General features: G+C 33.3%; 1 protein-coding gene across 1 annotated transcript in view; it reads left to right on the plus strand.

Moving 5' to 3' along the window:
• Positions 1–16,247, plus strand: part of abcc10 (ATP-binding cassette, sub-family C (CFTR/MRP), member 10) — a 40,019-nt gene that overhangs the window by 22,984 nt on the left and 788 nt on the right. The window contains exons 15-21 of the mRNA XM_056467883.1: positions 1,789–2,132; positions 4,031–4,200; positions 5,955–6,115; positions 9,150–9,403; positions 13,641–13,786; positions 13,916–14,013; positions 15,357–15,469. Of these exons, the coding sequence (XP_056323858.1) occupies positions 1,789–2,132; positions 4,031–4,200; positions 5,955–6,115; positions 9,150–9,403; positions 13,641–13,786; positions 13,916–14,013; positions 15,357–15,469 (1,286 nt within the window). The remainder of the gene's footprint in view (positions 1–1,788; positions 2,133–4,030; positions 4,201–5,954; positions 6,116–9,149; positions 9,404–13,640; positions 13,787–13,915; positions 14,014–15,356; positions 15,470–16,247) is intronic.

Genomic DNA, 16,247 nt, shown 5'->3' on the forward strand with positions numbered 1-16,247 from the left:
AAGTAAGAAATATTTTAAATTTCAGGCCAAATATTGGCTCATTTTGGATTTCAAGACAGCTACACATTCCAAAAAAGTTTGGACAGGTAGCAATAACTAGAAAAGCTAGGCTAGAAAAGGTAATTGTACATATAAGGAACAGCTGGAGGACCTATTTTCCACTTATTAGGTCAAATGGCAACATGATTGGGTATAAAAAGAGCCTCTCAGAGTGGCAGTCTCTCTTAGAGGTCAAGATGGGCAGAGGGTCACCAATTTCCCAAATGTTGTGCCAAAAAATAGTGGAGCAATATCAGAAAGGAGTTTTTCAGCGACAAATTGCAGAGAGTTTGAAGTTATCACCATCTAGAGTGCATAATATCATCCAAAGATTCAGAGAATCTCAAACAATCTCTGTGCGTAAGGGTCAAGGCCGGAAAACCATAATGAAAGCCTGTGATCTTTGTGCCCTTTGACAGCACTGCATCCCAGACAGGAATGCTATAATGGAAATCTCAGTATGGGCTTAGGACTACTTCCAGAAAACATTGTCAGTGAACACAATCCATTGTGCCATTCGCCGTTGCCGTCTAAAAATCTATAGGTCAAAAAATAAGCCAGACTTAAACATGATCCAGAAGCGCAGACCTTTTCTCTGGGCCAAGGCTCTTTAAAATGGACTGAAAACTGGGACGCCATATCATCCGGACTAAAGAGGATAGGGACAACCCAAATTGTTATCAGCGCTCAGTTCAGAAGCCCGCATCTCTGATGGTATGGGGTTGCATGAGTGCATGTGGCATGGGCACCTTACACATCTAGAAAGGCACCATCAATGCTGAAAGGTATATCCAAGTTTTAGAACAACATGCTCCCATCTAAACGTTGTCTCTTTCATGGAAGACCTTGCATTTTTCAACATGACAATGCCAGACCACATACTGCATCAATTACAACATCACAGATGCGTAGAAGAAAACATTTAGTGCATTAGAAAGGAAGATGCGACAAACAAGACCTAAGACAGTCGAGCAGCTAGAAGCCTGTATTAGACAAGAATGGGAGAACATTCCTATTCCTAAACTTCAGCAACTTGTCTCCTCAGTCCCCAGACATTTGTAGACTGTTGTAAAAAGAAGAGGGGATGTCTCGCAGTGATAAACATGGCCTTGCCCTAACTTTTTTGAAATGTGTTGATGCCAAGAAATGTAAAATTAGCTTATTTTTTCCTTAAAGATATACATTTTTGCAGTTTAAATATTTGACATTTCATTTATGTTCTATACTGAATAAAATATTGAAATTTGGAACTTCCACATCATTGCATTCCTTTTTATTTACAATTTGTTAAGTGTTGGAATCGGGTTTTTACCTTTATATGATTTACTTGGTAAAAACAGATATTATTATTATTATCATTATAATTATTATTATTATTTATATTATTATTATCATTATTAATATTATCATCATCATTATTAGTATTATTTATATTATTATTTATATTATTATTATTTTTATTTTTATCATCATCATTATTATTTATTTATATTATTATTATTATTAATTATTATTATTATTTATTACTATTATTATCATTAATTATTATTTATATTATTATTATTTATATTATTTATATTATTATTTATATTATTATTATCATTATTATTATTTATATTATTATTATTATTATTATTATTATTATTATTATTTATAACTATTATTATTATTATTATTATTATTATTATTATTATTATTATTATTATTATAATTTTAAGTATTCACATTTCATGCTTTTTTCTATTCTAGGCCACTATGACATTTTTTGACACAACACCCTTGGGTCGCATCCTGAACCGTTTCTCCTCAGACATTTACAGTGTGGACGACTCTCTCCCCTTCGTCTTAAACATCCTCCTGGCCAATGTGTTTGGTCTTCTTGGGATGCTCATCGTCATGAGTTATGGCCTTCCTTGGGTTCTGCTTCCTTTGGTTCCTCTGGGGGCGCTTTACTACCAAACCCAGTGTTTTTATCGTTACTCGTCCCGTGAGCTGAAACGCCTGTGTAGCCTCACACTCTCTCCAGTTTATTCACACTTCTCAGAAACCCTCAGCGGCCTGTCCACGGTGCGAGCCAGTGGACACACTACCAGGTTTGAAAAACAGCTGTACTTTTACTCAGATAAAGTATTTTGAATTTGTTTGTTTTAAAGAAAAAAGGAAACTGTATTTTTATAAAGAATACAAGGATTTTGTTGCTTGCATTGTGACATTATTTTCATGACTCTTATATATTACTGATGCCAAATAAAAAAATAATCGGGATACGATAATAAAATGTTGATCATTTCTAATCAGAGTAACTTCATATCGACATAAAAAATTAAATCAGTTTATATTCAAGTAATGTGATATGTTGTTTACAGTACATATGTGATAAAATGTCTATAATCTATGCAGATTTTAATCCTAAAGTCCAAAAATATCTTTATGAATGGATTTTGTTATTAGTAGTTGTAAGTGTTTTTTTTTCTTTGTCTTTGTGGTTAAATATGACCTGGACTTTTCACTGACTGTGAGATTTACATATTTTACAAGAGAATAATAAATACTTTTTCACTTGTTTTTAAAGGAACACTCCACTTAAAAAATAAAATGGCTAAATTTTACAACTCCCCTAGAGATAACAAATGAGTTTTACCATTTTTGAATCCATGATTCTGCCAATCTCTGGGTCTAGTGGGAGAAATTTTCGCTGAGCTTAGCATAGACAAAGTCCCTTTAACCTCCTAGGGCTTAAGTGTCCACATACGTGAACAGCACATTTTAGCTCTTAAGTGGCTATTTTAAATACTTTGAATGTTTTAGATTTTTTACAGACATACCGTGTCATCCTGCAACTATTTTGCAGCATATGAAATGTCCCAAACACTATTTTTAACTATCCAAAATGGGAATATTTTTTTGTTTTTACTCTCTGTTATAGTCAAAGCACGTAAAAAAAAAAAAAAAGTTAAATATGCATAAAAAATTTCAGGAAAAAGTGTTTTATGTAAATTCGGACCACGAGTCCACATATATGGACATCATTTTTCTCTAAAAGTACATTGTATCAAAAGATGATACTTAGATTTTTATTCTAATTAGGTTCTAATAAGCCCAAATAGCAAAGAGAAATAAAAAATGCATGTAAAAAACACCTTGGGCCTTAAGAGGTTAAGGCAAGTCATTTCACTCGGTGGCCATCTTTGTAACACGTCTCGGGAAGTATGCTCGGGCATTCTGTCTGAATGGAGAAACATCAAATTCTCCAAAACTGCTTGCCAAGCTTACCATTGAATTTCATATTAGGAATCACCAATAAAATTAAACAACACCTATGTCTTTAGTTTCATTTCTAAACATCCAAAACATCCACAACAAAATCTGCAGAAACTCACGTCTGGTTCGAGCCCCTCCCCCAAAGTATTGTCAGTCTATAATGACCGTTGATTGGCTCCTGTACTAGAAAGTGGGCTTTATTTACCATATATTGATAGCTAATTGACTCCATGTACTAGTAGGTGGGGCTTTATTCACAAAATTGACCATTACACTTTTCCCCATTCAAAAAGATACGAGTGACATATCTTATGTATTCTATAGTCTTAGGCATAGATCATTGAATCGAATTAGACCATTAGTGTCTTGTTCAAAAACTTTTCAAAAAAATTCTCAATTTTATAACATGTACGAAGGTATTAAGCAGATTCTAACACTTTAACTACAGCAGAGTCGAGCTTATAGAATTTTTTTTTTAAGCGAGATGCTAATGGTCTAATTTGATTCAATGATTTATGCTAAGCTAAGCTAAAAGTGCTCCTGCCAGATCTGGAGATCAACTGAATGGATTCAAAAAATTGTAAAACTCATCTGTTTAACCTCTAGGTGACTTGTGAAATTTGCCTTTTTCCAGACAAAGGGGAGTATTTCTTTAAAAATGTATGATGGTGAAACACTGAATGTTTAACGAATTTCTGTTTTGACCGTGCATTTCTCTGTGTGAGAGCAGATTTGAGGAGGAGAATGAGAGGCGTCTTGAACAGAATCAGCGCTGTCTCTTTAACAGTAATGCCGCCATGCAGTGGCTGGATATACGGCTGCAGATGATCGGTGTGACTGTAGTAACAGGCATCAGTGTGATCGCAGTGATCCAGCATCAGCTCAAATCCATCGATCCAGGTTTACCTCTTCATTTACAAATCCATAAAGCCGGAAAAATAAGTATTGAACATGTCGTTTTTTTCTTGGGAATAATATTTGTAAAGGAGCTGTTGAGATGGAATTGAACTAGATTTTGGTAAAAACCTAAACGATACAAACATAAAAGTAAAACAAAAACAATCAGAAAAATTTGTTATGTGTAATAAAAATGAAATGACACAAAGAAAACTACTGAAATGTATTTAACACTTTATATAAAAGTCTTTTTTGGTGATGGCAGCTTGAAGACGCCTCTCATATGGAGAATGAAGAAATTCACATGAATTGCTCAGGTGTAAGTTTTCAGACTTCAACAGAGTGTTAAAATATTGATGGTTCTGTGGGTTTCGTCTGTAAAATCTCATCCTTTAATTAATCCCTTATTTTATATTGGATTCAGGTCAGGTGATTGGCCAGGCCATTCTACAGCTTGATTTTTTTTTTTCTTCTCTGAAACCATTTGAGGGTTTCCTTGGCTGTATTTTGATCATTGTCTTGCTGAATTGTCCACCCTGGTTTTATCTTCATCATCCTGCTAATGTAGGACTGAAGCAGTTGATATTAATTTACACTGTAGAGAGTTGCTGAATAACTGCTGAGAGATTTCAGCTGCTGTCTGGGCTTTCACTGCCTTTCTACACTTCCCTTTCTTCATGTGTTCAACACGTTTTTTCCTGCATCATTTCATTTTATTACACATAACTAAATTTGTAAACTAATTAGATTTGTTTTTTGCATAAATTGATTTCTTTGGTTGTTACCAACATCCAGGGAAGTTTTCAGGTCAACAGCACCTTTAGAAAGATGTTTTCTGGGAAAAATGGTGTTTAATACTTATGTCCCCCCTGTATTTAAAGTATTTAGCAGATTTTTTGGAAGGTTTTATTTTTTGTCATGGTCAACAGCATTTTCAAAATGTTACCTAATAAGAAACAAGTGCTACCTCTAAGAATACAAATATGTTTACAGAATCTTCATCTGACCATCAGATGCTCTCTAGAATCTGCAGCAAAAAAAAAGACAAAACATATCTCAAAACATCAAAAATCAGTTGAAGATACTCGAAAAATGTGGGAAAAATATTAAAAGCCTTTATTCACATGGCTAACCATTAAAGAAAACATTTTTTAAAGGATTAGCCATGTAAATAAAGGCTTTTTAATATTTTTTTCCACTTTTTCAAGTGCTTTGGCCTGATTTTTTATGTTTATTCTGATGAATACCTTTCCCAAAGAGCACCGACACATTATTTCAGCTACCCCTGAGCACTTTTTGTTTGATTTTGGATTTTTATATCACAAAACGTATACAGAATGCTGTGTAGAATTATACAAGCTGTATAAAAGCCCCAGAATTATAAGTAAAACTGATGAAGGCAAGAGATCTATACGATATCATATACACACTTTTCCAACTAAATATCATTACATAAACAAAATTGAAAAATAAAAAGAGTTTTCTATTAGTAACTGTTTAATTTTTAAGCTAAAGGGTTTTCTATTAAATAAAACTGACTGTCGCAATCTGTCAAATGCAGCTTTAATGTAAAAATAAAACGTTATTGGCTATTTTTGAAAAAAGAGAGAAGTCCACTTAATGCATCACATCATAAGTATTTGCTCCAGGGGAAGTAAATAAGCTGTGTGTTCCAATGCATTTCACTGGGACTTAAGTTCATTGTCCAATTCAGGTACTAAAACAGCTAAAATCTTGGCTCTTCCCTGTTCTGCCAGGTCTGGTGGGTCTGTCTCTGTCCTATGCACTATCCATCACCAACCTGCTGTCAGGGCTGATTTTCAGCTATGCACAGACGGAGATGCAGTTGGTGAGCATTGAGCGCACAGAGGAGTATTCAACCAGCATCCCGCAGGAGCCCCAACAAGCCAGCCTTGAGGTTACATTTCTGATATATTTCTTATATTTATCTCAGAAAATCAATCTGAATGTGATTTGGTTAAGTTATGGATAACCAGCAGGATGTTCTCGCAGAATAAAGCCTGACAGGCGTAGTAGCAGCCCAAAGCTAAGGGAAGGCTGTTGTATAAGTCTGAAGAGCTTTATTCTGCAAAAACAACTAGCTGAATGTCTGAATATCACACTTCATACACAGTTGTTTGCCACAAAAATAAACAATTAGACACAAAACCTTGATCTGAATTTTAATGACTTACTAGCTCATTAATTGAATGGTAATGCTTGCAGAAAAGAAAGAAACAGTCAAGTGTGACTATATATGAGCAAAATCACACAAGTAGCAGTGCGATATGGCAGATATTGGCACTGATGGGAGGTGTGCGTTGACTCGAGACTAGGGATGTCCCGAGCAGATTTGTTTTTGCCCTCGAGTCTGAGTCAGAGTCATTTGGTTTTGAGTATCTACCGATACTGAAACCCGATCCGATACTTCTAAAATACATAAAAAAAGAATAAAGAAGAGCAAAGAAACAGATCCCTTATTTTAACATTCAACAACTCTGTTAACAAACAGAGCCCTCTGTGATGTAGCTTAAACCATCAAGTAATAAATAACATCAATTCTTTACTTTTAAACTTTAGTGCAACAGTAAATATAAAAATCTAATAAAGAAACAAACAGCACCTCAACTTAAAACACCTGGCAGGCAATCCCAAGTTTACATATCTCTCAGTTTGCAATGGCAATGTAGTAGTCATCAACTTTATAATACCTCCTGACTGCAGACATACTCGTGCTTTCTTTTTCAAGCTGCTTTCTTGTTCTTCTTTGCAGGCATTTAACCAATAGTCTCTCTGCAACAAAGTGATGCCATGTACACATATACACATATTTGAGTCCTGATCAGGAGGTAACGTCTGATTCCGATTGAGTCTGGAACCGCATGATCGGGCCCGCTTTAAAATCACATGATCGGATCTGGACATCCCTAGAGAATCAATCCATCCATCCATCCATCCATCCATCCATAGTTGAAGTCAGAATTATTAGGCCCCCTTTGATTTATTTATATATTTTTTATAAATATTTCTTATATAATGTTTAACAGAGCAAGGAAATTTTCACAGTATGTCTGATAATATTTTTTAATCTGGAGAAAGTCTTATTTGTTTTATTTCGGCTACAAGAAAAGTAGTTTTTAATTTTTTAAAAATCATTTTAAGGTCAATGTCAAGATTGTCTACAGAACAAACCACTGTTATATAATAACTTGCATAATTACCCTAACCTGCCTAGTTAACATAATTAATCTAGTTAAGCCTTTAAATGTCCCTTTAAGCTGTATAGAAGTGTCTTAAAAATATCTAGTCAAATATTATTTACTGTCATCATGACAAAGATAAAATAAATCAGTTATTAGAAATTAGTTATTAAAACTATTATGTTTAGAAATGTGTTGACATTTTTTTTCTCTCCGTCAAACAGAAATTGGGGAAAAAAATAAACAAGGGGCTAATAATTCTGACTTCAAATATATTCGAGTTCTGATCGGGAGGTAACGTCCAATTATGATCGAGTCTGAAACCGCGTGATGAGGCCCGATATCGTATCACATGATTGGATCTGGACATCCCTACATAAGACTATAGGCCGAGTGCCTTAGTGCCTTAGCAGTGCCGATATACAGCCATATCGCACTGCTAATCGTGTATATAAAAAAGAAAATCAAATATGAAGTCTCAAAAACCCTTTTGTATGAGGAACTTTTTTCTTTTGCCGTTCACATCTGCAGCTGACCGTCAATGCTGCTTTGAAAAAAAAACCCAAAGAAATATGTGTGTAAATATGTTTATATTTATATATTCATTTATATATTTAAAGCAGCATTTGCGATATGATAATTAAATAGAATCATACAGAGATTTTCGGTCACATTTTGTTTGTTGAATTTAGGTTACATTGCATCTACATGCAGTTAATTCTCATTAGATCATAGGTAGACTGTCATATTGGGTTTAGGGTTAGTGTAAGTTGACATGTACTTGCAAAGTTTCTTATAGTCAGTTAAATGTCTGTTGAAGGAGCAGTATCAACAGATATTAAGCAGACAGTCTACTAATACTCAAATGGACCATCAAAATAAAGTGTTACCAGATTTTCTCTAAATCTCTTGCTCATCTGTAAGGTTCTGGAGGTAATTAATAATATAATAACACTAATACTGAAATGATTACGGCGTTTTAGAATGATCAAAACAACATTTCAGATATTTTACAATGATTTTTTTTGCGCATATCCAAAATGCACATAAAAATAGGTGGATGGAAACATAGCTAATGCCAAGCAAGTTCATATAGCCACCAGCCTATATAGTGGGTAAATTTAATGCAATTTTGAAAATTTTCACAGTATGACTGATAATATTTTTTCTTCTGGAGAAAGTCTTATTTGTTTTATTTTGACTAAAATAAAAGCAGTTTTAATTTTTTAAAAACCATTTTAAGGTAAAAATGATTAGCCTCTTAAAGCTAAATATTTTTTCAAAAGTCTACAGAACAAACCATCATTATTCAATAACTTGCCTAATTACCCTAACCTGCCTAGTTAACCTAATTAACCTAGTTAAGCCTTTAAATGTCACTTTAAGCTGTATAAAAGCATCTTGAAAAATATCTAGTCAAATATTATTTACTGTCATCATGGCAAAGATAAAATAAATCAGTTATTAGAAATGAGTTATTAAAGCTATTATGTTTAGAAATGTGCTAAATAAATCTCTATGTTAAACGGAAATTGGGAAAAATAAACAGTGGGGCTAATAATTCATTAAAAAGATCAAAATTACTGCCAAATAGCTGCAATATGCTTTGTGATCATATCAAAACATTCCCCCCTGTTTTTTTCCCACAAATCACACTCTTTAATATGTATTATTTGTTTCACTAATTATCTGCAGAATTCCACATGTTTCTGTTGCCAAGTGTAACTCAAAAGCTCTACTGTACATCTGCAGGTTTCAGACAGGTGGCCTAAAAGAGCTCGTGTTGAGTTTTTAGACGTGGTGTTGTCGTACCGGCCAGGTTTGCCCAATGCTCTTAATGGGGTCAGTCTGGAGGTGTTGCCCGGTGAGAGGATTGGCATAGTGGGCCGTACAGGATCAGGGAAATCCTCATTGTTCCTTGCGCTCTTCCGTATGGTGGAGCTCAACCATGGTCAAATCTTGCTTGACGGAGTCGACATCAGCTTGGTCAGGCTCGGTGACCTGCGGTAAGAGTTATTATAGTCAATGTTGGTTTAACACACTTCTATTTTATAAACAAGATCCACTTTGAAAAGTTTTCGATTTTTGTTTTGTTCGATTTTAAACAATAAATTTAACAACAGTGACAATGAAGACAAAAATAATGTAAGAAAATATCTCTATTTGCATTTTTTTTAAATTTAGAGTGCTTTAACAGAAATAATTAACATTTTAAGCATTTGAGCATAAGAAACTTCAGTAAAACCTTCAATGAAGCTTATACTCGTAATGATTTGTAACTTTTTTTTATTATCTTTAGATTATAAAAATTTATAATCAATTATAATTCTATAAATGTATCTATAAAGACACAACAAATGGTATACTGTATTATACTGACAGTTTTAGCTACATTTATAACAGTGTTATTAATAATTATTAATTATGCTTTTCATTTTTCAATGCACGCTCATAATACATTATACATAAATTATAAGTATTAGTTAGTCAGTCATGATTGTATTTAAGATGCAGTTTATAGTCAATCATAACATTTCTATAAATTATATCATTCTATTCTGTACATTTAAAAAAAATAATGGTTTGGTTTAGAGATATGAGTATGGCCAGACAGAATCTGCGGACATTTATGCGGAATGATTTGGGGAGTATTGTAACTAAAAAACTTGATATGTTAAATAAAAAATAATAAATTTTTAACTTTTATTTAATGTTTGCAATGCAAATCCTATTAGATCCATTTATTTGGCAAACAAATGTTACATGTTTCTCATGTAATATATCTCCCATATATCTACTAAAAGACAGAAATGATTACTTTACAAATTATATTGTAAGTAAATCATATGAACGTTTTCATATTAGACAGTAATATTACTGAAATTAATTTAAAAACTGAATCAATATAAATTGATATACATTTACACACTACTAAATGAATACACTCAGTGATAGGCTGGAAATCTGCGGATTTCTGCATGCGCAGATTCCGGCATAGTTATGAGTTGGAAGGTCAGTTAAACTTGTAATAAACTATTTGTAAATGCATAATGAGCACATCTTTATATGGAAAATTTGCATCCTGTTTTCACTTTACTTTAAAGTAATATATGTTTAATAATATTATTCATAATGTTATTATTATTATTTATTTTTTTAATAATTGTTAACAAAACGTACAGACTGAAAAATCTATATAATGAAGTTCAACGTAGAATCATCGCTCAGTAATAGAATGGAAGGATTCACTGGAACAGGATATTCAATAATTTTAGATAGGATAACACAGACCTCATTCCAAAACTTTTGTATTTTTCCACATTCCCACATCCTATGGACAAAAGATCCAAGTTCCTGGTCAGGACATTTACCACAGAAAGTACTAAAGGAGGCATTGATACGATGTCTTTTGAGTGGGGTCCAGTAGGTTCTATGACAAAAGTTATAGTGAATGAGTTGGTGATTGGGATTTTTAGATGAAGCAAAAATGTTCAGCCATACTCTTTCCCAGTCTGTGACACACTCTTCTAGTTGACAGTCAGTTTCCCAACAGCGCTGTATAGCTAAATGCTTTGCTGTACCCTCTAAGGGCGTTCAGTACATCCATGAGGTAAAATGATTAGTAGAGGACAGATCAAACCAAGCAATGATTGGATGAGTGGGAAGATTGTCCCCCCAGGGAACCCCATAAGTCTTCTTGGCCGATCTTAATCGCAGATATAAAAAGAGAGAAGAAGGTTCCGTTTCATACTGCTCACAAAGTTCTTGAAAACTTAATATGCCATTAGAACCAGAAATATCTTTTAGTGTATAAATGCCTTTCTGCATCCATTTCCTTGAAAGAAATGGTGCACCCCCAGATCGAAGATCGTTATTATTCCAATAGGTGTATGGATGTGCCATTTATGTGAATGATGAATGTATTTTTCCATTAATCTAAAATTTACCATTGTATTGACAATAATTGGACCAAAAGCTTGCAAACACTGTTTGTTATTTAGCCCAGAAAACAGAATATCTTGTAATCTATATTTATCAGCTAATTTCATTTCAATTTGTCTCCAAGGAACTCTAGTGAGTGGGTTAAGCCAAACATCAATACGTATTATTTGGAAAGCCCTATGGATTCATAATGTTATTAATAAACATTTATAACAATTATAATTGTGAGCTTCATAGAGAGTGTTACAGAAACTTCTTTCTGTAAAAAAAAAAACACTGAGCAACCACAAACCTTTATATGATGTTTCATATACAGTTGAAGACAAACTTATTAGCCTTTGTGTGAAATTTGTATTATTTTAAAAATATTTCCCAAGTGCTGTTTTGTTAAGAGAAACACAATTTTAATAACTAATTACTAATAATTTATTTCTTTTGTCTTTCCTATAAGGAAAAGAATGTAATATTATACAAGTGTCACAGAAATTATTCTAAGTTTTTGTTTCACGAGTCCCAGGAAAAGTTAAGAGAAGTTCACAACCAAGTATAGTTCACCAAATGTCTATATTCAAATGCTTTATTCATAGAACCTTATTTATTCACTTCAGTCGAGCTGTGAAAATATCTTCACACAACGGCTGTAAGCCAAGAGAAAATCATTCCAATAAAGGCACTTACATTTAAAACTTTCAAGTATTAAAAAGAAACATGTGTTAGGGGTTTCAAAAAGGAACCACCTTTACTCAAGAACAGAAACTCTACTTTCAGAAATATGCATCCTGTTTGACTGTTTAACTAGAGCTGCAGCTCAAGAAAACAGAGATGTAAACTTTTCCAAAAACAGATATTATTCTACAACATTAGATGCTAGTATTCAGTGCCATGTAAATGCTTAGGTTAATTGGGTTGTCTAAGCAAGCCAGGGTAATTGGGCAAGTTATTGGATTACAGTGGTTTGTTCTGTAGCCAGCTGGAAAAAAAATACAGAGGGTGCTAATAATATTGACCTTAGAAGTTTTGACTTTATTTTAAAAAGCGTTATACCAGCAAGACTAAAAGAACTTTGTTAAACAGCACTTGGGGATGTATAGACCGTTTCAATGTGATCATGTCATTGACCCATGAACATTTCCTGCTTGTTATCAAACTATTTCCTAACTGTACCAAGAGGCAATTGAATCATAACTTAATGTTAAAACAGCTGTCTTGACAATATTCAACAATATGTGGCTCTTTTTTGGTTTCTCTGAAGCTATAGAAATTAAAATAGTCAAACATGACCTCTGTTTACATCCGTCAAAATTGTCTATACGAAAAAGAATTACAATTTCACAGGACGGCTAATCATTTTAGTCCAAAGTTCTGCATCCTTTCATACATCTTATATAATTTCTATTGTTTTTATAAGCAAGAATTTGAAGTGAGACAATTTTTTCAGTGTTTCTTTAGAAATCTGACAGTTCTGCCATAATTTCACATTATGCCAATGTATTTGATGTTTAGAGGAAAAGCTAGCATGAGAGATGTGACGTCTTTGAGTATTTTTGTTTATTTCCTTGTCTTGTGTGATAAAGTACGGCAGGTCTGTAATGTACATGGATTAGAAACTATAGGAGTTTTCCGGGAGAAATAACAAAACGGGAGGGTAGAGGGAGATGGGGCTTAAATACAAGAGACTCCAGGGAAGTTTTGGCAGGTATGGTAATGTAACCTTGAAGGACGGATATTAGCGTGAAAAAACTTTCCCCTCCCTTGTCACACTCTGCAGTGACTGGTGTTTCTGTATGACTGTCTGACCCTCTCGCAAGATAATTAAATCATCTTTAATGATGGGGAATATCACCACAACAGACAAGTGGTCAAATATTTCTCATGTTTTCCATTTTTAGTCTGTCATGAATCTTAATTTAAAAAAAAATCTTTCCTCTAATTTCCATCTTAAGTAGATTTTGTAACTCAAATTTGGTTTCAATTTGTTGTCAATTTGATCTTAAAGGGATAGCTCACCCAAAATAATTAGTTAAATACAAAAGAAGATATTTTGAAGAAAGCTGAAACTGGTAACCATTGACTTCCATAGTAGGAAAAACAAATACTATAGAAGTTAAAGGTTTCCAGCTATTTCAAAATATCTACTTTTGTGTTCAACAGAAGAAAGAAACTCCTAATGTTTTGAAACAAGTAAAGAGTGATTAAATAATAACAGTATGTTCATTTTTGGGTGAACTGTCCCTTTAAATTTGAATCCCTATTGCAACATCATTCAAGTACTTTTTGTATTGTTTTTGTCGCCCTCTATAGATCAAAACTGGCTATCATCCCTCAGGATCCCTTCCTGTTCTCCAGCTCCGTGCGAGAAAATCTTGATCCTCACGGCCATCATCCGGACTGCAGACTGCTAGAGGCTCTTGAGCAATGCCACCTAGGAAATGTAGTTCAGAGGAACGGTGAGAGTTCATGAACTTTTGATTGTTTTGTTCAGCTCTTGTTTATCTTCCCTGAAAGGAATTATCTGGGACAGGAGAAAATACTTTCAGGTTTTATATAAATTGAATTGTTTTTTCTGCTCATGACAGGTGGCCTGGATTCTGAGGTTGGAGAGAGAGGAAAGTCTCTATCTGTGGGCCAGAGGCAGCTGTTGTGTCTCGCTCGTGCTCTGCTAACAGAGGCTAATGTATAAAACCATTGTTTACTTAAGGCAACACACTGCAGATCAATAGAGTAAATAATTATTTTAAAAGATATTACCTTATTTTGCCACTTGATTTATTTCTTTAAGAATCACAAAATTTTTTTCTATTACAAATTCTCTAAAATCATTTTTAAATATGCAAATGAGGCAATGTGTTATCAAACAAGCTCTAATTTGCATACATTACTAGCCCAAAAATATAAATGTTGAAATAAGTCAGGTTCAAAATTCTTGTTAATTTTTTCACATTGCATTTAAAGATTTTTTACGTTTTCAGATGGGATTTTTGGGAATATCTTAGTATTACTCAATATTAGAAAATACTAATATATTAGAACAGCCTGAAAAATAAACCAAAAATTTGCACATTTTTTGTAGAATTAAATGTTGTATATAATCAGATGTATTGTTGGCCCTGTAATACACCCGGCTCAATAATTTGCAAGACGTGTTTGGCACAATTTGTTGCTATTTTCAGACCAGCGTAACCCTAATTTTCACGTTTTGCGCCACATTGTTTAAATGGCAAATCCATTTGCGGCACTTTGTGGACTGATGTGTTTGCTGGTTTATGAAGGAGGTGTGTTAAGGCGCATTATTCGCACGTTGCTATTTTGAGGAACTGAAATAGAATGCACCATTGACCAACTGAAAGCTGGTCTAAAGTCTAGTGCAGAGCATGTTAGTTATGCGCCTATGCAGGTCTAAACACTTTCACATTGCTTAATACAGAGAGGATGTAAAGCAATACATGAATATCTTTACATATAGAAAAAAATTCAAGGATTAAAATGTTACAAAAAATTATTATTTTCTACATAAATATAAAAAGCACTGCCTCTGTGTCTTCTTAATGTCGGGCTTTTTTCAGTTTATTCATGACAACTTGCATTAGTATAATATTATTATTATCAGTATTACTTATTATATGCATATTTATATTTGTTTTAATAAAAACAGGGTTTAGATTTGTCTACTTGTTGGGTTTTGGAGACGTCTGCATCACCAGATGGGACATAAGGATAGAACGTGTGTTTGAATATAAGTTTTGTGACCACACTTGGTTATTAATGTTCATTTATTAATTTGCTGGAAATTAGAACTGAAGTGCAACAAAAGAAACGCCTTTAATTTGGTTGAAAAGTGTATTATTGATTTATATTCCATTGACTGCAAAAACACTTTCTGTAAAAATCTAAATTGACAGGTGCTTGACAGAAACTATATTTGCCTGCTGTGTCTCATGTACAACATGAACAATTTCAGACAAATATTTGTAATTCCCTTCTAACTATGCGCTTTAATTTTCATTTATGCTCTGATAGATTTTATGCATTGATGAGGCCACAGCGAGTGTCGACCAAAAAACGGACATGCTGCTACAGAAAACCATCAGAGAAAAATTCAAGGATAAAACCGTCCTCACCATCGCCCACAGGTCACAAACTACTTTAGCACTGACGAGACCAACCCAATAGAAATGGTTTGATCTGTAGAACAAATTAAGATATTTTTATTCAAATCTATTAAGAGATTTCTGTCTCCAAACTCTGACGCTTCAAAACAATCATAAAAAAATTAGTCTGTGAATGTATCTTCTGAAGAGACACGATCATAAAATATATTAGATTAACAGATAACATGAACATGTTTAAAATGAACAGTTTAAAAATGGTCTTTTGTGACATAAACACTGATCAGCAAACAGTGTTTATAGCATTCAGGTTTAAAACCACAACATTTGAGCTTCCATGAAAATCAATTTTGTTCTTGTACATCAGTTGTGGTATAGTTCTTTTTTTAATGTTTGTATGGGAAAAAAACTCAAAGCTCTGGTTCCAAACTGGTTTATTTTTTCTGTTAAACACAAAAGAAGATGTTTTGAAGAATGTTGGCAAATGGTAGCCTTTGACATATATAGCAGGAAGAAAAATACAGTCAATGGCTGCTAGTTTCCAACATTAAAATTAAGTTCCATCTTAAAAGTAAATTTTGAACCTTAAATTTGGTTTCACGTGTTCTCAATTTGATCTTAAAGGGATAGTTCAACCAAGAATAAATGGATGGTAAGAAAATGATGACATTTTTATTTTTTAGGCAAATTTATCCGTTTATTTCATGTGGATTTATGGTAAATATCTTTCTTAAGAATTAATTTGTTTATTTATTTATTTACTTATATGTACATGAACATTTTGGAGCATCAATGTTTGTAG

The sequence above is a fragment of the Danio aesculapii genome, chromosome 11, assembly GCF_903798145.1.
Source record: "Danio aesculapii chromosome 11, fDanAes4.1, whole genome shotgun sequence".
NCBI lineage: Eukaryota > Metazoa > Chordata > Actinopteri > Cypriniformes > Danionidae > Danio > Danio aesculapii.